This window comes from Larimichthys crocea, unplaced genomic scaffold (assembly GCF_000972845.2).
Source record: "Larimichthys crocea isolate SSNF unplaced genomic scaffold, L_crocea_2.0 scaffold88, whole genome shotgun sequence".
Lineage (NCBI taxonomy): Eukaryota > Metazoa > Chordata > Actinopteri > Sciaenidae > Larimichthys > Larimichthys crocea.
In genome coordinates this window covers 509,899-529,863 of record NW_020861191.1, presented here as the reverse complement: position 1 = coordinate 529,863, position 19,965 = coordinate 509,899, and the positions used below count along the sequence as shown (strand labels likewise).

At 41.7% G+C, this 19,965-nt stretch overlaps 1 protein-coding gene across 8 annotated transcripts in view; it reads right to left on the bottom strand.

The window, feature by feature from the left end:
• The window catches only part of adgrb1a (adhesion G protein-coupled receptor B1a), a 153,189-nt gene that overhangs the window by 72,805 nt on the left and 60,419 nt on the right, over positions 1 to 19,965 (bottom strand). For 5 of the 8 annotated variants that reach the window (XM_027277185.1, XM_027277179.1, XM_027277180.1 and 2 more), the window contains exons 3-7: positions 4,406 to 4,564; positions 3,573 to 3,677; positions 2,070 to 2,237; positions 1,476 to 1,640; positions 261 to 425 (exon numbers count right to left, since the gene is read on the bottom strand). In XM_027277185.1, the coding sequence (XP_027132986.1) occupies positions 261 to 425; positions 1,476 to 1,640; positions 2,070 to 2,237; positions 3,573 to 3,677; positions 4,406 to 4,564 (762 nt within the window). The remainder of the gene's footprint in view (positions 1 to 260; positions 426 to 1,475; positions 1,641 to 2,069; positions 2,238 to 3,572; positions 3,678 to 4,405; positions 4,565 to 19,965) is intronic. The other 3 variants (XM_027277178.1, XM_027277182.1, XM_027277184.1) reach the window with 3 other exon arrangements.

Here is a 19,965-nt window from a genome sequence, read left to right as displayed (position 1 = left end):
CCAATGCTTTACAAATTGTGTGTTCAAATGGGTTTGATTATGTGGACTCTCCCAAGGTGAATAATTCAGTGCTGAACTGAAGAGCCACATCATGCAGCAGAAACAAAAAGGACCGGCTGCAATAGAGTTACAATTCTGGAAGGTTCAGGTTAATTTATGATTAAATACTCAGACAGCTTGGCCTTCTAGTAAAGCTGTAGTGAAAGAGCAAAAAATAGAAAAATATTTTTATCTGACTTTGGCCCTCGTCTCTTTCACACCTGGGCAATCCCCTAGGAAGCAGTCAACAGTCTCCAGCCACTCTCCTCTGCACTCGGAGCCTCCGTACGAGGGGCCGTTACACTCCCTGGTTCTCTGCATGGTCCCATTGGAGCAGGAGGCGGAGCAGGAGCTCCAGCTGGACCACTCGTTCCACACTCCATCCACTGAGGATGGCCAGGGTCACCAGGCAGACAGGCAGAACAATACAAGAAAAAATGGGTTAGATACTAATCAAAATACTTAGAAATAAAATAAAGAACTGCATTCCATGACTGCACTTACCACATCTACAAGGTGCTCATTGCTGGATATTTTAATTTGAACAAGTCAAAACTTCTTGTATATATTGTGAGCATGAATGTCCTGATGTACATTTCCAAGTGTAGGGTTAGGGTTAGTGATTTATTCATGAAATGTTATAGTAACATATATGGACCAGCTTTAAGGGTTGGGCGAGTTTTAAACTCACTAGTTTATACATAAGTCAAAGACAAAAGTGTTTAGCGCTGTTCCAAGGTAAAAAGCCTGCCCTTACACAGGAAGTGGGGTGTAGGGGGACGAGGCATCATGAATCTTCTCAAAGGCATTTACTGGGTTGTGCACTCAACAATAAGGCTGAAGTATTTGTGTGAAATGCTGGACGCAGCAAAAGTTCTGTTTAAGCTACATTAGGTGTCTGCATACCACCTCCATGTCTTCAAACATGTTTGTCAGCACTTAAAGCCACGTGCCTAAAAATCCCCACAGTCATACATTTTAGAGCTGAAGAGTCAAACCCTCAAGGACACTTGAGATTAAAGTCATGCTCACCCTTCTACCCATGTGGGGTATATTTTTGGCTTAAAGAATAGAAAAATGGAGCTTGAGAGAGAAGTTGAATCCTATAGCTTCTTTCTTGCCTCCCCACATTTGGCTAATTGCTGCATGGTGAGGGTGTGATTTGTTGTTGTATGATTGTCAGTTTTGGAAAAAGTTTTGTTGGATGTAGCCCTAATGCAAAGGAAGCCAGGGATGGGGGTTTGAGGTGCTATAAGAAAATCCAGCAAGCATGTTGCTTGAAGCATAGACTCATTTTGGCATTGCTTCCTATTGCATTCACACTGGACAACTGTTTTGTGCATTATCTGGCTAGAAATTTTATCTTACTTAACGTAACTCTGTAGTCTGACTGTAACCTGGGTTGTTCTCTTTCTGGTTCTGAGTATTTTCCTTACCTGGACAGACAGCTATGTTGCAGAATTTGGTCTGTTTCTCTGGGCCCTCACATGGGTCTCCCCCAAACTGAGGGGGTGTGCATGTTCGTGTTCGGGACCTGTAACCTCGGCCACAGGTCGAGGAACACAAACTCCACGGTGACCACTCGTCCCAAGCGCCGTGCACTGCAATTAGAGCAGCTAGGGTATGATTTATAGACAGACAAACGCAGCCCCCACCAACACACCAGAACAACACAAGATCTTTACTGGAACACTGAACTGGACTATTATAAGTTCCTGTGCTGGGATCATCTATGCTGATCCACTGTCCTCTGATAGCTTTGCTTTCTAAGTTGAGGAGTCTCCCTGCCTGTCTGCATGTAGGAGAGCCTGAAAACACCATTAAACATGTCATTATAGCAGGAATCACTCTAAACTGTAGCCTTTCTGTAAGGTGAGGGTGAAAATCATTCCAGGGGCTGTGGATTTTCTAAGTGCCTGAGAAAGGGAGTCAGGTGGGTCTTGCATGGGTGAGGCAGGGTCCAGGAGAGGGCTGGGCGAGTGCAGGAAGGTAGCAATAGGGCTGGCTGGAGGTGGGGTGGGGGGGCTTACCTGGACAAACAGCAGAGTTGTTGCAAGGTCTCTGCTCTCGCAGTGGCCCACTACACTGGGTGCTGTAGGAGGAGGACACACAGAAACGAGTGCGACTCTGCCAGCCCTCCCCACATGTGGCAGAACACACACTCCACGCTGACCACTCCTCACCTGAAGCTGAGTCTACTGAGGAGGTAGGGTGGGTAAAGGATAGGAGGATAGAGGGAGAAAAAGGAGGAAAAGGAAAGGAGAGGGCCATAACTAATTACCATGCATGATGCAGCCTCTGTGGCCAAAAGAGGAAGGGTTGTGGTGTGATAGAGGATAGCTTCTAGATGTGCCACATTTTAAGGGGCCGCCTCCTTCAAAGGCTTAATATTTCCAAACTGGTGGATGAGGCTGTCCCATTCCAAAGGTTCCTTCAACCAAATGTGGCTGATGAATGAGGCCTTCTTTGCAGACGTAACTGATTTTCCTTGTTGGATCTCAGTATTCCAAACCATTGCTCACTGGTCACTTGAAAGGCCACTGACATGAAATTAAAAGAAAGTCTGAATCCTTTGTAAACCATTCCGTTATCTTATCTTGGACCTGACTTTGAAGGAGGTGGCCCCTGAAATGCACCTCCAGCGTCTGTGCTGCGTGTCCTTCTTCATCTGTGGGGCTCTGATGTCATATCCTTTGCATTGACTTCCAGTGGAAGTGAATGCCACTGGCTTAGGATATGTCAGTCATCTTTTCAATCTCCATGACTGCCGATTTGATGCGTCAGTTGACCAAAAAAGGGAAAACTGGGCAGTCACAGCTGGGGAAGCAGGGAGAAGAGAACTAAATAGGATGTGGGGGGATCGATCAGCAAATTAAAGTGATACTTCACGCAAAAGCTGTCTGTTTGTATCAAAGCTGCACCTCATGTAGGCTTAAAACATTTCGGCTTAGATTCATAGCTATCTGCAACATGGCCACTCTTGCGCCATAGCCCACCTAAATGCCGATCACAGCCTCTGTGTGTCATTGTGAAAAAGCTAAATACAAATCTTCGTTTCTCTTTGCTTCTAGTCATTATGTTAAGATAGGCTAAACACACACTGATTCTAGCTCCATACTTGGTGCATAGACAGGAGACTCTCGGAAAGATAAAGGAGAAAACAAACACATGTCCCAATTTGCTGAGCTATTTCTTTCAGCTTACAAGAGGACTAAGTTCTTACTACTCCTGATTTTGGATGGAGTATCACTTTAACAGAGAGGGAGGACTCCATTTGATTAGTGTTTTACAGACAGGGCACAGTGTCCTGTTTTGACCTCACATAAAATAACAATTTCACTATGTTCAGTCAGGGTCCATGTTGGAATCAGCCCATTGCGGACGAGGCACTACTTTGGGAGATTTTGATAGATGTGTGCAACTCTACTATTTTGTGCTTGTCAATGTATATATTGTGTAAGTGTAAGTGTGGTGGTCACCCAAGCTGCCACAGTGACTGATGCATGGGATCCCTCTGCGTCCCGTTGTCTTACCTGTCTGAGGGCTCTGCTGTCCACTGCGGGGCTTGTCTACGTCATCACGCTTGCGGCTGTCCACCGAGCGGAGCGATTGGCTGCGAGAGAGATGGCGACCTTTGCCTAAAGGGGGGGTGAGGCAAGGCCGGGGGGGAGGAGGGGGCGTGGGTTAGCAACCAGAGGTCCGTCATTAATGGCTTATATTTGGGACACAACCGTGACGTGATTGGTCACCCAGAACAGCATCAGCCAAACTTGGGACTTTTGTTGTGCTGTCGGTATTCGTGTGCTGTAAATGTGTGCGCTGCTCATTTGATGTTTTCAGCTGTTGTGTAATAATGTTTATTTGAGTCTCTGATGCCATGACTAAATGGAATAAAACATGATAACACATCTGCAGTAATGACTGTCTGTTGTTTGAGCTATCTGTCAGACAGAAACGTTCTGTATAAATGAAGACAGGAGTAAAACAATTCAGAGAAAGCACTAATGCTTCTTGGTAAGTCGCTTGATTCCCTGTGTCCTTTTAGCCATTTGTGCGTCATGTCATAATTTTGACATCCTGTGCATGGATGGTCTTGAAAACAGTCGACCATGTCATTAATATTTTTCATCGATCAAAGTCCCCTTTCCAACATGCACTCCTTAAGTCAAAACACTGACTTATAGAGGATGGCCACAAAAGCAGATGAACAAGATGTAAGAAAGGAAAAAAAGAAAATAGCTGTAAACACACACTTTGCACACACCACGCGCTCATATTTAACTTCAAAGCGTAAAAAAGGGTAGTCAGTGACAGACGTAGATGTATTGAATGAAGACAAAGGGCACACAGAGACTGAGGAGCTCACCCGTGCAGGGCTGCGAGTTGCAGGGTCGGCCCTCCTCCACCACACCCTCACACAGGTACGACTCCTCTGGAGGTGACTGACAGGTCCGAGTCCGGGTTTGAATCCCGCCTCCGCACTGGCTGCTGCACTGCGCCCATTGGCCCCACCCACTCCAGCCACCTAGAGACACACATACAAACAACAGTGGTCATTTATCATCAAGCCTCGATAGAGTTATGATCAAAGTTTTTACTGGCATGTAAATCTTCATGTTCGGAAAGCTGCCAGAGTGCGGCCTGTGTAGACCTACTTTCTTTCTTCTCTACTATGTATATCAATTCAGAACAATTCAATATAAAGATTGTACCTCAAAGTTGTCTTATTCTTTTAACCCAAAATCATCATCTTTTCCTAAACCTAAAGAAGTAGAAACAAACTCTGAAAGTCCTGTGTTTGTCCCTGACATCCTTTGTTTGACCACCCAGTTCTTTAGGAATATTTTGAATACATTGTAGAGTCAGATGACTGAATAAAGCACACGTGCAAGAGGCTAGACCGTATAGACATGAAGTCCTTAATGCAGGCCTACATATATGAAGAAATTCTACATGCCATAACATAATAGTTCTGAGCTGTTCAAGCAATGCCAACTAAATGTTTCAACTACTGTCTATCAACATGTGACCTGTTGAAAAACAATGGTCTAATATTGTTTCTATGTCCAATATTTAATTTTTCATTGAGTGGTGTGTGTATATTAGCGTGTAAATGAACACAGATACATTATTTGCACAAACAGGCTGGGTTAAAAACAAGCATGTGATTGACATTCGCTGAGGTTCATCCTCAGTAACTTTTCAGATGAGCTGTGCTTGACTGAAGTTTCACAGGTCTTATTTTTACATCTCGATCAGATATTATATAGAAGTCTGCACTGTGACTTGACAGACGACAGAATCTGAGGAGCTGAAGTTAGGGAAGGTCTCTAATGAATACTAATGAGTCATGGGATTTTTTTTAGCTTTCCTTGTTTTACTTCACAATTGTGATTGAGACACTGTTTTTATTTTCTTGTTTCATTATTTGATTAATTCATGGTTAGAATATGCATTTTGTACATTTTGTTGACATTTATGAATAAAAGAGTATGTGTGGGAGTAGAAAATGCAGAAAATGAAGCAGATTTGATAAAAGCTTTTTGTGTGACATAAGCCATCACAGATACAGATTGTAGAATCGCTGCACACCACTAATGTATACGATGTGCACATTGATTGCCTGTTCTTGTTAAAAGTTAATCTTATATTTTGGTCCTTCAATTTTCTTTTGATTTAAAAATATATTTTAAAAAAGAGAGCTTATTGGATTTTCATTAAAGAAAATGAAATGGATATACAAGTTTTTTTAATATACTGTATATAGTCAAAAGGGAAGAGCAAACTAAATAAACAGTTAATATGAACAGAAACTTTTTCATATAGCCTGTTTTTCTTCATATTTTGACATTGTATTGCCAAACAGAAAGATCAAGGTGAGGTCAAATGACACAGCATTCATCATTTGCTCTAAAACTATGACCCCAAAAGAGAAATAATTCCCTTTAATTTTCTATTATGGAAACGGTGTTATCAAAGATCACATTCAACAAGACAGCTTGGCTCCTCCTGTACTTGTACCACAACAGAGGCGCATTACAATTCAAGCAGCGTCTGGTTTCAGCGGCTTTTCACAGACGGCTGACTTGACTGCAGTGAGATTTCTGCGGATGACAGACCTTGTTTTGTCATGTCTAAAATCCTATCAAAGGGTTATGGCAAATGCAGGGTCATCTCAGGGTTATGGTTAGAAACCCTTTTTTGTCATTTGAAATAGATAATAATCCCAGTTAACCATGAAAAACAAAAAAATCAAATATGCACTTTGTTTTGTTTAAATGCCTGTTTCTGAACAGGAAATTGAACAGCCCCTACACACACACACACACACACACACACACATACACACACAGCAGGTATCCTCTTAACTTTTTTCAATACTCCACCACAGTATTCATCAGTCATACATGGAGAAATCTATAGCAGCAGAAGCACAGATACAAATTCCTCTACCACAGTGACCACAGTGCAGCACAGATAAGAGCCACGGCTGCCATCTATCACAGCCCCGACGTCCAGAAACTAAGTTGCTAAACTCTTTTCCCTGCAAATATCCATACGCATAAAGGATATGTATGCCAGAAATGCATGATGTAGTGAAGTGCAGATGAGACCAGCAGAGGTAAAGTGAGTACACCAGAAAATAACACAGCTCCTGTACTGAACACTACAGACTGATGCTATCTAACATTGAAAGGGGATCTCTTTTTTCCCCTTTAAAACAGAGGTGTGATGAATGCCACTGTCATTGTGAAATTCCCAGTTTGGCCATACTGATTTAATGCACTCCATTAAGATGTGTGCTGATATGAAGAGGAGCTGCAGAATGTCTCTCTTTCTCTGTGTCCTGCACGCTCATGAATGTTTAATGGAACAGACAGATGCCTTTCAGCCCCCACAGGCGACGACAAATATGTATTAATCTGCATGAATAGAACATGAAGTTGGCCGACGTCCAGACACACACGTTTTTAATTACTCGCAAGTCAATTTCCTCTGGGGTGAGGGCCGAGACGAGAGGGCATCGCGGAGAGGGCACTTCAGTCGTACGTGTCAGTGTGCGCGCACACACACACACACATTCACAAGTGTGAAAAATCTCACCATGTCAGCCCGGTGAGTCAACCTTCATGGATTGAAAGAGACAGATTCCAGTGAAAAATAAAGTCCACATCTGTAAACGATTTCCTCTTTGGCTTCAGAAATGAAATTAGCAGGCACCGGTGATCACAGTCAATATCTGTTTGTCGTCAGCGGACTGACCGAGTGTGGCCCGAGAGTTTACTTATGGCTGTGAAATTGGGTTTGCTCATGTTTCTGTGACCACACGCAATCGGCACACGAACAGTCCAGTGGAGGAATAAACCATTAACAAAACAACACAAACAAAGCGCGACTCGTTGGACCAGTGATGTGGTAATTACAAATATGAGTGCAAACACAGAGCTGCTATCAGTTATTGAGACATATCAATAACTGGGCTCCACACCTTATGAGCACGCTAAGGGATTGTGCTTTGTGGAAATCTCTCTGTGCACATCAGGTTTGGTTATGTCCAACTCGACTGAGGCGAGAGAAGAGGCTATAAAGGAGCGCTTCTGTAAATATTGTGCTTGACCTGACTTGATGAACAATAGTCCTTTTACATGGTTTGACTAAGGAAATTGCTGGTTGCTGGTTGTTGGGCTGTTGTAAGCTCATATTTTCTTACTCTTACCAAATATCTTGCATATTTCAATGATTCGTTCAAATACAGTTCTATTATCATAACTGATAATGCTAATCAATGAATTTTGTAACTGGATTATTCAAATCAAACTTTGACTTCAGCTGTTGACATTAAATCAACCCTGGAGTTAATACATCCATTTGAAACCAATGACAGAGAAAGAAAGAGTTAGCGGGTTCATAGAAGAAGTCCAAAACATGTTTTCCTGGGTTAAGATGTTTCCATCACCACGTACCAAACAAGCAAATCTTTTTTTGACCTGTCAGTGGCAGGACATACAGTAAAGGTGAGGATGAACTATTCTTATTTCAGACACTGTACAAAGCTTGATGGTTAACACTCAAAAGGTAATCCAATAGAAACACAAGGCCGGAGTTCTAAAATGTTGCTGGAGTCTTGTTTCCTCTTTTTTTAACTGAGACAGAAATAGCATATATCAGCACACTAACTTATCCATATTAATTCATAATTCCTACCAACATATGAAGCAGCACTGTACTGTATTTAAAACACATCTTACCACAACAAAGAACAGAGCTAGCTACACCTGTGACTGCCAGCAGAGTGCATGTTGTACCGAAACAATAGGGAAGCTGTTTATTAATTATTACACATATTACTTGTAGACAAATCAGAGATACACTGACGAGCAACATGTATCCATCACCGTCAGTCACCGCTCAGTGTGAATGTGTGTCAATTATTCCTGACCAGTAGATGGCAGCACACACATGAACCAATGGAAATGACATTTAATATGTTTTGACTTACGAAGCTCACCTAAAAAAAAATCACCTTTCATCAGCTTCACAGATAAAATTGATTTTCTCACTTGTCCCTCAGGGCCTCCAATTATTAGCTTCTAGGAATAACTAAATCATTAGTATTTTCTTATTGATTGACACTTCTTTGAACACTTTCATATGAAGATATATAATGAACTACAGGGGGCCTTTGTCTTGTTTTAGCCCTGGATCGAAGTGTGAATCAATAGAGATTGGAACATGTGTCACCTCTTATGTCATGTAGGTGCATAGAGTATCTTCTCGGGGCGCCCATGCGTAGGTAGCGACGGACTGCAAAGAGCCGCTCTTGTGTGTATTCACACCAGTCCAGTCAACAGAAGCATAATGTCATTACCATTACAACGGGTTGCCGCCGTCATTCAGTGACAGGCTAACTTTATTGCTAAAGCCTGAGGCAAGTTTGCAATGAAAAGGAAAGTTAATGAAGAGATGAGAGAATTAAGGGGAAGGACAAGGGACGGATGGACAGATATACATTCAACCTAGCCGTCATGCTCATACCTGACGCTATGTGTCATTTTAGTTAAAGGGGAAGTCTGGTGATATTTAGCATTTTACTTGGTAATTTGAAAGACTAAAGCCAACAACACATATAGCCTGATATATGTGCTGTAGACCTCCATTGCTCTCCAACAACTACACCACAGGAAATAGTGCCCAACAAATGCATTTAATTGTTAACATTAGGTTTGTGTGTATATATATATATATATATATATAGTACCACAGGCTTGGTATGAAAGTATTTAAAAGTACAGTTGGTTTTGCTACATTATGAGATGACAATAAGGAAACATTGGGAAAAATACCAGTCTTAACCTTAAGAAAACAAACGCCATTTATTACACATGTCTCCTACTATACAACATGTGTGACGTTCTACTGTCCCTCCTCAGTGACTTCTTTGTTCCAACACTGACAAAGAAATCATTTTGAAATCATTTTTAGGTATTCTTCATGGTATTTTATAGTTAGTCATTTTCCAGTCTCAGATACTTTATTAAGTCCCAGTCCAAGAACAGTCAGCTAATAGCACCGTTCTTTAGGGCTAGGTTGTAAACAGCAAATCATCTGCTCTCCATAGCTGTCTATTTTTTTTTTTTACACAAACACAGGAGACAATATGGAAATGAATACATCTATCTTCCCAACCCTCTAGCATTATGTAAAATTCAGTCATGGACCTTTATTCAAATACAACTTTGAGCAGCCCTACTTTGGTATGTTTGAATTCTTTTGCCTTTTGACTGTTCTTTGACGCCGCTGGTTGATCTCTCTAAAAAAGTTCATTGTATACAGAGTCTGGTACCAAAAGTCACTAAATTAGCTTGTACAAACCAATGCTGTACATAGTGTTCACCAATAACACCACCCTGTTATCCTCTCATGCGTTTCATTCAAACCTTAAAGAGCAGCCATTTAAATTTGAACCAAATGCATCTCTAAAAAAAAAAAAAAATCTGCAGTTCTGGTGTTTCAGGGACAAAAGTGAGCCTGATGCAGCAGAATAACCTTCAGCTGCTCTCCTGAATCATTCTGAGTTTATTGTGAACAAATATGCTTTATGAATACAGAGGGAGATTAACTGCAGTTTAGAGCAAAGGACAGAAGCTCCTTCTGTCAAATGAAGGCTTTGGCAAGGCGAGAGAAAAAGAAGGAGGGTGGGTCCATTAAGATAAGATTCATTCTTCTGCAGGAAAAAAAAAGACATAATGACAAGACCATGAACTTTTTTCTTCTTTCCTGCCCAATAATCAGACTCGAGGGGGGGGGGGGTAGAGTAACACAGTGTTGTCTTCACCCTCTGCAAGGGCATTTTATTATGTTCTCAATAATTCAGAGGGGGTCTTTTGTCAGAACACCCCTGGTAGCAGTCATCTTGATAATCCTTAAACATATCCTTCCTCCTTCACCTCCCAAAGTCCCTGCTTTACTTTGACCTTCAGTGTTCTCCAAAACACACATATTCTCCTTCAATTACTCAGTGTGTGCATTGCGTGGCTTTGCAGTTCACCGGGTGCATTGCATGTGCGTGCCGCAATTTTTGTGTGTGTGTATAATGAACTTCCTGAAAGTCACCTTCGCCTCCTATTTGGAGCGGTGGGTTGAGTGGATGGGCATCTCCTCTTACGGCTCCAGTTTCCGCAGCTTTAAAAACCATCAATAGCTGCCACTAACCCCCACCCTCCTCCCAACAACCCACCTCCACCATCCCGGCCAAATCACCCAAGCACACACATGCACACGGAGCTCTCATAGGTAGGGTTACTGCAGATTTATTGATTGCAAAGCGTGCGCGTAAAGACCTGTTATGGGGGGGAAAAGGGTTGGGTGAAATATGATGTTGAAGTTGACAACTATTGCGACAACGAGCAGGCAGCTGGGGAGGGAGGGAGAGATAGAGAGAGAGAGAGAGAGAAGGGTGAGGAAAATGTAATAAAGACAAGAGACAAGAGGACTGAAGTAAATAATCATGAAAACATGAAATGCAGGCAGAGAAACGGGGCGATTGGTTCACACAGACAGAGCTGAATGGCTGAATGAAGGATAAGGCGAGTGCTGACACCCAGAGGACAGAAGCAGTCAACTGCACGGCAGAGATAACAGGCGGTGAAAAGAGAGAGCGAGGGGGGACGCTGTGGAGGTGGGGGAGGGAGATGAAGGGAGACAGCAACAGAAAGAGGGGGAAAAAATGTTGGGAAAGATAAGATGAGAGGGGGAATGAAAGGAGAGCAGAAAAAAACACAGGCCTGACAATCTGAACAGAATGTTAGAATCAGTGAAGAAGCTCACGTTTTATGATGTTTTGTTATTTATTTTTATTCAGATAATATTCATTGTGACGTTAATTCATCAGACTGATGAATCATCTGGCTGTGAGAATGTATTAGCAATTTATATATATTATAATACACCTGTTGCTAATAATTATACTTATTAATATGCATTTATTGCGTGTTAGCTGTAGCTCTGGCAGGTCTGATGTGCTCCCTGTGGTTTTCTAGAAATAATAAATAGTAAATAAATAAAAATAAAAAAAGAGGGCACTTCGACACAACTGCATCCCATCGATCAGTCGCTCCCCGTAGAGTGGGAAGCTTAACCTGTGGGTGAACCCACTGCAGAGCACCCAGCACCCAATCAACTTCCTCCCTGTCAGGTCACTGGTGACATTAAACAAGCAGTCACCAACATATCACGCCTCTGGATGTAACCTCCGTTAACACCTGATTTTCTGTTTCACCTTCAGTTCATTACAGAAGTTCATTTCACGCTGTTATTTTCTCTTTAAACCTGCACCAATGTTTTAAATATTTTTTTAGATTAAGGCAGCCAAATTTTCATGGCAAATAAATGTGAAAATGTGCAAATGACCCGCGGTGTTGTTGTGGAGCAGCGGATGCCGTAGCTTTTATCAAACATTACTCGAACAGGAGGAAATGGTGCATTTGTCGAGGAGTATTATCACTGAAGGATTAATTTATATTTGGTAGACGCTGATGAGTATTTCGGTGTATTTGGGATTGAGTTAAAATACCAGACTCACTTCTATTACTTATGGTCACACTGTAGTTACAAAGGTAACTGCAGTGTGAGTTAGAAGTTTGATGCAGCAAGAAACAAACAGACAGACAACAAGTCAGGTTTTAAATATACCAACACTTTATCTGGATTAGGTTAAGCACTTTGTTTGCAGGCACAACCTCAGGTGAGCACGCCTGGAATCGATCATTGTGCAGCCAAACTAAGCATTTTTAGTCAAAGTTGAACTCAGACTCTCACTCTCTCTGCCAGAGGGAATGGCTTATCGTGTTTCTTCTGCCCTGTTTGACTTTTTTTAGCTGGTGAAATTAACTTGTTGAGTACGAATGTCATAACACAAATGTTATAGTAATAATAGCAAGAACCTGCAAAATAGCCTCAAAATCCAACCCACGGCCCTTGTTATATGCTCTCACCTCCTACTGTCGACCAGGAAGTGGAAACGCTGCAGACAATACGTAAAAAAGATGGCAAGCTCTCATCCGCTTTCCTCCTCTGTTTTATTCTTGTCAGAAAGCAAAAAAAAAAAAAAGAAGAAGCTTGTGAAACACTATTTAGAGCATCGTGGGACAATAAAGCTCTCCACTGAAAGCTGAAATTCTTTTAGGCAGGTTAACAGTTCCTTCGGGCAGGATGAGGCAGCTTTCATTGCAGGTTTTACACGATGTCCTCCCACCACACTGGAATCATTTTCTCTGGTCAGACATACTCAAATAATATCATAACACAGCAACAAGCTGAAATCAGGGAGGAACGTTGGCTGCATATCAACACACATCACAATCCTCAGACGAGAGATAGGCCAACAGTGTAGGCTTCATCAACCTGGAGAACTAATGGCTTTTGGGATCTCAAACATAGGTGCCCATTATCTTAATGATCTGTAAAGGCTCTACACAACAGGACTTTGACAGTAAGTGTCACGATGGTTGCACAACATTTGGCACCTGGGAGGGAGTGCTGAAAGTAATGACACAAAGGAAGTAGAGTGTTCTCAGCTGTACATCGGTGACGGAGCTCAAAACTCACTTTTCAGTTCAAGCCTAATGACCATAATAAGTATGACTGATGCTTTTGTTTCCTCATCTGACTATTGGATCACCTCTTTATGTCATGTATAAAATAGAAGGTAGAGTTATGATTTCTGTATCATAAAAACCAAAGATAAGGTTGTGATGATATGATTTCTATGTTTTTACATGCTTTATGCAAAGCTTCGTCAAATAGTCTAGAAGTCATAAAGCCACAATCTACATCTGGAATGAAAAGATGTGCCAAGATTCCATTGACTTCCATTGACTGATCAAGAACTATGAGAACTGGGGCTCCAAGGTACAAGAACAGTGATCTTCCCTTGCATTTCTGGAGAAGTTCATGCTGCTCTCTTATATTACCTGTCAATACTACTGATGACGAAGAAGGTGTAAGACTCACATTAGGCACCGACACATTATTCACAGACAATGCCCATGTTCAATGTATTATTGTTCCCTGCTACATGAGATCTAACATGAGTACATCAGAAGACCATGGACACCACGATGAATGGACCTATACTGAGTAGACTAGCGTCCACAGTTACAACCTATTTCTGTTCACAAGCCAGTCTCAAAACACTTCACTTGATAAAGACTGAGAACTAACTGAGAACTAATACTGGGTGGAAACAAAAAAAAAACTTCACTGCAGAACCAAACCAAAATTTAAGGGCAGTGACATGGAGGTGACGTAGAAGTTTGGTGGACAGTGCTTCAAAATCTTTCTTTGTGTTACAAAGTGATTCACTGTATCTCCAGCTTGTTTCAGGTTTCAACTATTTTGCATTCAGAAATCCCCCAGACGATTGGTAGATGCTAAGATCTCTGATATCCTGGTACCACAAGCCTACATTCTCTATATGAAGTACTGGATATTCATGCTGTAAGTAGACATAAATGAAACATGAAAGAGATCAGCTAAAAAAAAAAAACATTTTTGTGACATGAGAAAAATATTTTTTAATACTTTGTTAGGGTGATTTTATGTTTTTTGGGTGTAAGAAATGATTTAAATGAAAAAATGAAAAACATGGCGGTGCATGAAGGGCAGAACGAGATGCACAAATATATATCTTTGTTTGCAAACCCACCTGCTGCTGTGGGTGGCATTTCATTCAAAGTTGAGCGGTGCTGAAAGTTGCAGAAATGTTCAACCTTTGACAGATTGCTGTTTTGATTTTTTACAGAAATGTGACTCAGACACCTACTTAAATATGAGACTGATGTGTTAAACAGCCAGCTCATTTCACTAAGGTCTGTGTCAGAAAGGGGCTATATTCAAATCCATGCATAAAAAAAACACCAAAACATTTTGCACACTCAGCTGATTGTTGATTCAGAGCAATGTCGTGCCATCTCTTTAACCCTCTCAGCCGAGGAGCACACACCATTACACCCCTCACCTTCTAGTGCAGCACCATCTCTGAAACCCTGTGCCCAAACCCATTGTCTATAAATACATATCATGTGGGCTGCTGCTCTTTGGTTTCAGGTGCAGGTCAGCCAACCAGACATTTCAATTCCGAAGATGGATGCCCCATTTCAGAGGGAACGATAAGAAAAGGCTCAAAAGGTCTTTCACCACAGGGATCAGATGCTTTTCTTACTTTTTCTCCAGTCTGACTGACAGCACACAGAAAGGTTGCTGTTTTTTGTCCTTCTCGACACACATCCGACGACTGCTGATCAAGCTTGCATGCTTGGGGAAAGATGGCGCATGTGGCCGCATGACCGCACGTGCTCGCTCGCTCGTCAAACAACTCAGTGCAATTATATTGGAAGTCTCTGCCAGTCGTGCTCTGAATTCAGCCTTGTGTTTTTTTTGGGGGGGGGAGTCTCTGCTGATTTCCAGAGCAGTTAGAGAGCTGCTGAGAAGTACTTTCACTTCAGCTGGATGTTGTTTACAGGTTGTCTTCCTCCCAGTGCCCCAATGCACTGGGCATCAGGCTAAAGTGTTCCTATGGGAACTGCCAAAGTCTCCGTGTCTATTTCCTCCATGGACTTGAGTGGTTTCCCCACCCCCTCAACCTTCCCCCGCATGGCTATTAAGACTGAAAATCGCCCCCGCTGTGCTTTGGTGTGTCCTTAGCTCTCTGCAGCTTCTTCATTCACTCCACGGATGATGAATGCGTCATTGTTTTTCTTCTCAGTGTTTCTCCAAGTTACTTCGGGAGCGCGTTTAACTGCTCCATTTAAAACCCATACGGCATGCTACAGTATATGAAATATTTTCAGAGGCGTCCAGGGATCGCTAACCTGTAAGCCTTGGATCCATTGGCACACATACAAACAGATGCAAGCGCACACACACGTGCACGCACACACATGCACAGATCTCTGAGCAATGCGGTTTACTCTTCCCACGCTTTATAACACTCTCATACATCAGAAGCCCTTGTCTCCCCACACAGTGTGGGATGGTGACTGCATTGTGACTCAGAGACACAGAGTGAGAGAAACATAGAGATAGAGATGGATGAGGAGGTGGCGCGGGGCTGCTGGGGGTTAGGCCATGAAGGAAGAGGCTCGCAGGTCACTGTGGGTGATGTACATACAGCTGTAGATTTATGCCGGCGGAAGTTAACAGCAGCCACCTCCACGTTGGTGGATACATCTACTAACTACGCTCGAGGAAAAATTAGATTCATGTAGTTCCACATGTACTTTACAAGTGCCAGTGTACTTATGGCCGAAGATAAATTGGCACCCACACAGGTTTAATTTGGACCCCTAAGTTCCAAAGAACCTCTCTTGTTTTCCATTACGTTTTAACCAAACTCTCTGAAGTGCATTAACTCCATTGTTCATCTTAGCTTGATGACTGCCACCTGTTTGTGACGCATGTCTGATCATCTGCATCGCTGCTTCCAAACTGCTACAAAAGGCTTCCTCTTCCGCTTCATCTGGGCGGAACTTTCATTCACAAACATGTAAGAAAAGAGTCAAAAGTAAAACCGCATACTGTGAAAGTAAAGTCCTACGGTCTGAAACGAGCAAAAACACAAAGCGACTTGGCAGCATCAATAGTGGTGTTACAGCAGAACATATTACTACAAGTGCTAATGCCATGACAGAAATAAAGAGAGAGGCAGCTTATACTAAAGAAATCATGTGACACATGTCCATGACTTGGATGGGAGGCAGTAACATGGTTATCATGAAGACCTTGAGGCAGCTGTTCTACTATCATAGTTTTGTTTCTCTTCATATAAGTAACAAGGCATGTTAAAATAATTATTACTTAGCATTATAAGTCAAACTAGTGGAGAAAGGCAGGCTAGCCATGTAGAGGAACATTCCTCAGGGTCTAGAAAGGTGGAAAGGAGGAAATCAGAGTTTTTCTACTGCAGGGACCAGAGTCTAAATCAAGTTACCCCCAGTGTCCAGAGCTCAACACTTCTGATTGTTACTAGCATGATTCTTTTTCAGCCAGAGGAAGTTACAGAGGAAAGGCCGGTAGCATCGTTCTACGTAGTACAGTCAGCCCACCAGTGAACATGGAGATTGGAGCTCATTGTACTTTAATGCAACCGCTCACTGAAGCCCAAATACAATTCTGTCCAATCACGCACATAGACTGCCCAGATACTCTGCATGTTTGGTAGCACGTACCCTGTGTGCGAGCGAGCGAGCGAGCAGCTGTTCTCTGAAATGAAGGACAACAAAACATCTCACAGGACATGTCGCGCTGACAGAGAAGATGAAGCAAAAGAAAAGATACCAGATGTCGAGCATGAGCAAATAGAAAGACTCAATGGACAGAGGAACCTCCAGAGGTGGGAGACATTTATTTGTACAGTTAATTGTATTATTGTTATTGTTGTCTGATCCTATCCTGTTGATACTTTGATATACTTTTACATGCACTACTTTATTTCTATGTAATATTGAGTTCAAATTCAAATATATTTTGAGATGTGAAGTGAGTTTAAGTTTTACATCTCACTTATCTTCTATGTGCTATATGTTGGGTGTGTGGAATTCCACAGTCATAGTTCATTCTTTTTTTTTCCAGACACAATGATTTTTTCTGGCCCACAAATCTATTTTAGTTTTTAAGCAGGCTCTGTCAGTGATTGAGTTTGACAGCCGTGCTTTGGACAATAATGTTCTTCCAACTCTGTGTCAACAGTTTGTGTTTGTCCCTTTCCCTGTTACCACGTCCAACACCTTTGGGATGATCTGGAACGCTGACTTTGAGCCAGGCCTGATTAGCCAACATCAGTGTTGGACCTCATGAATGCTGTGGCTGTGGCTGAATGGGAGCAAATCCCTGCAACCAGGTTCCAAAAAAAAAAAAAGAGACTGAAACCAGAAGAGTGGAGGCTGACAGCAACACATTAATGCTCACGGTTTTCAAGCTGGATGTTAAACTATCGCATATGATGGTAATCTTCACCAACCTGATGCCATAAGTACTCATTGATGTACCAAATGTGTAGTTCTCAACCAATTTCACATCTATTTCCGTCTGTTTAGTAACACTTGTTAACTACAGTGCTGGTTTGGGAAATGATGAACCTTTAAGGAAAAGGTGACCTCTTTTTTAAAGATTTACATGTTCATTAGGTGAGGATGAGCTTAAAGCAGTTTTTCAAAATGTCACCAACATTCGATAAAAATAGCAAAAAATCCAGCCTACTCTGCCCCAAAGTGGTGTAAACAAAAAAGCTGGAAACACTTCTTCCACTATATTTATGTGAACCTTTTTTTAGTAATAATTGGAGGGTGGTGTGTGAAAAATTTGGATCCACTTCACACTTCAGAATCTGAAACCAATGCAAATCAGTGTATCACCTGCATGTGGACCAGAATTTAATATCTGCAACTTGGCACCAAACACAAGCCTCTAAAATGTATGAAATGAGTGGGATACCAGAGGAGCCTTTCAGAAACACGCTGGGTTCTAAATGTTTTGAATCAGGTGTCTGGAGTCATTATGGTTCTGTGTAGAAGCACTACCACCAACCTTCCTGTCTTTGTGTACACCCAAACAACACTATGTGTTGCAGTGTGTCTGTCATAAACTTTTATTCTGCAAACAATGAGGGACTACTTAAGACTCTAGTGCCACACAGGGCACACCTCAGAAAATGGAAATGCATTTTCTACCTTTTAGGGCAGGGGTAGCAGAAAAAAGATTCTGAATTAGACTTTTCATTGTGTTTCAGGCAGAGAGTGCTCTGCAGCAATATAATTTCTGCATATGTAAAAAAAAAGCCCAGAAGAGTTGAAAATGTAAGATGGTCTTTTGAGTGTTTGTATTTGTTTTAATTCTTCAAATAAATCATTGTCTTTTTCAGCAGATGAAACAAAATGCTACAAAGTAGAAAATTAAATGAAATAGTGCAGAATCCTCTCTGCTCGTGGCAGGAAATCCTTGGAAAAATCCAAAGGAAAAGATTTTGGTATCACACCGTGCAAGTCAACAGAACCAAGAGAAAGGCAAGTGTCTTAAAGTCCCAATGAAAATGCATGAAAGCAACATTGCATAGAAATTTGGTATTCTTGCAATTTAGTGCAGCTTAGTGTTGGTTCTGTGTTTCTTGTCTGTGTCTTGTCTGATTCTACTTCCTGCCTTGTTTTCCTGTCCGTTTTTGATTCTGTCCCTGATTAGGTTCTCCTGGCTGTCCGTTATATGTCTCTACCATTTGTCTCTGCTGTTTGTCTCTGTTTAAAAAACATTTAAAAAAATTCTGATGTACTCATGCAGAGCATTCCTCTGCAACCCTGGCCTGAAAACCTCCTCTTCTTCCTTTTGGTCCAAAACACCGCTACAGGTGTACAATGCGCAGAGTGGAAATGCAAAGAATGCATGGTATTTCCCAGCAGAAATGTTACACGTTGTTGCTTTAAAGAAGTCCTAAACACAGAGAGAAAGACCATTTTCTCTGAGGGCAGATGCTGAAAATGGTTACTTAAGTATGATGACATTTAAAATCAACACGCTTTAACCAACAAGTTCATGGGTTGTGTATAGACAGCACAGCAGTAAAGCATAATTATTTCTGTACTTTTTTTTCAACACATTGGATCAACACTTTAGAGCCCCCACAGGCTGCTTGTATGACAATTACTTATTGGTAATTCGATTAATTAAAGAAAATGTGTTCACTAAAACTCTATGAAGGCCTAAAGCACAACATAAACTGAAATTTAAGGAGCAGTATTACATCTGGATTAATACCTGATTCTGAGTCTAATGTCCTGGATGACTGTGTGTTATTATTTCTTAGTATAACCGCTAACAGGACATTCAGAGCACATACACAAACCTACAATGTATGAATAAAGAAGGGTAAATAAAGGTCAAATGAATACATATAAATGAAATGAGAGTCTGAAACAACAAAAGACTGTGAGGATTCATTTGCAACTCATTTATTCTAAAACTGATTTAAAGGAGTACAATCACTGATTGCAACCCTCTCGCCTTAACCCTCTTACTAGCTGTGATAAAAAACGCAATAGCCCCAATCTAGAGCCACCATGTTGGTTCGACATAGCTGACTCTGTGGAACATGTCCAGCAGCATCTGTAGATATAAAAGTCTCATTACAGGGTAGCAAAAACACAATGCGTCCTTTTCTGTAAATCTGACACACTGGACCTTTACGACCAATAACAGCTCTCTAACTGCTGTGTTCATCCAATTAGGTGTAGGGCCTGTTGTAGATGTCTTAGTCAATCACCTGTTGTACAGTCTACATGAAAAGATGCCAGATTTCTACTATGAGTGATGGCGTGTTGTGTTTGCCTAAAGCGCTTTCCCTCCTTTTTATTGACCTCCTCTGCTGAGTTGAACTCAGCA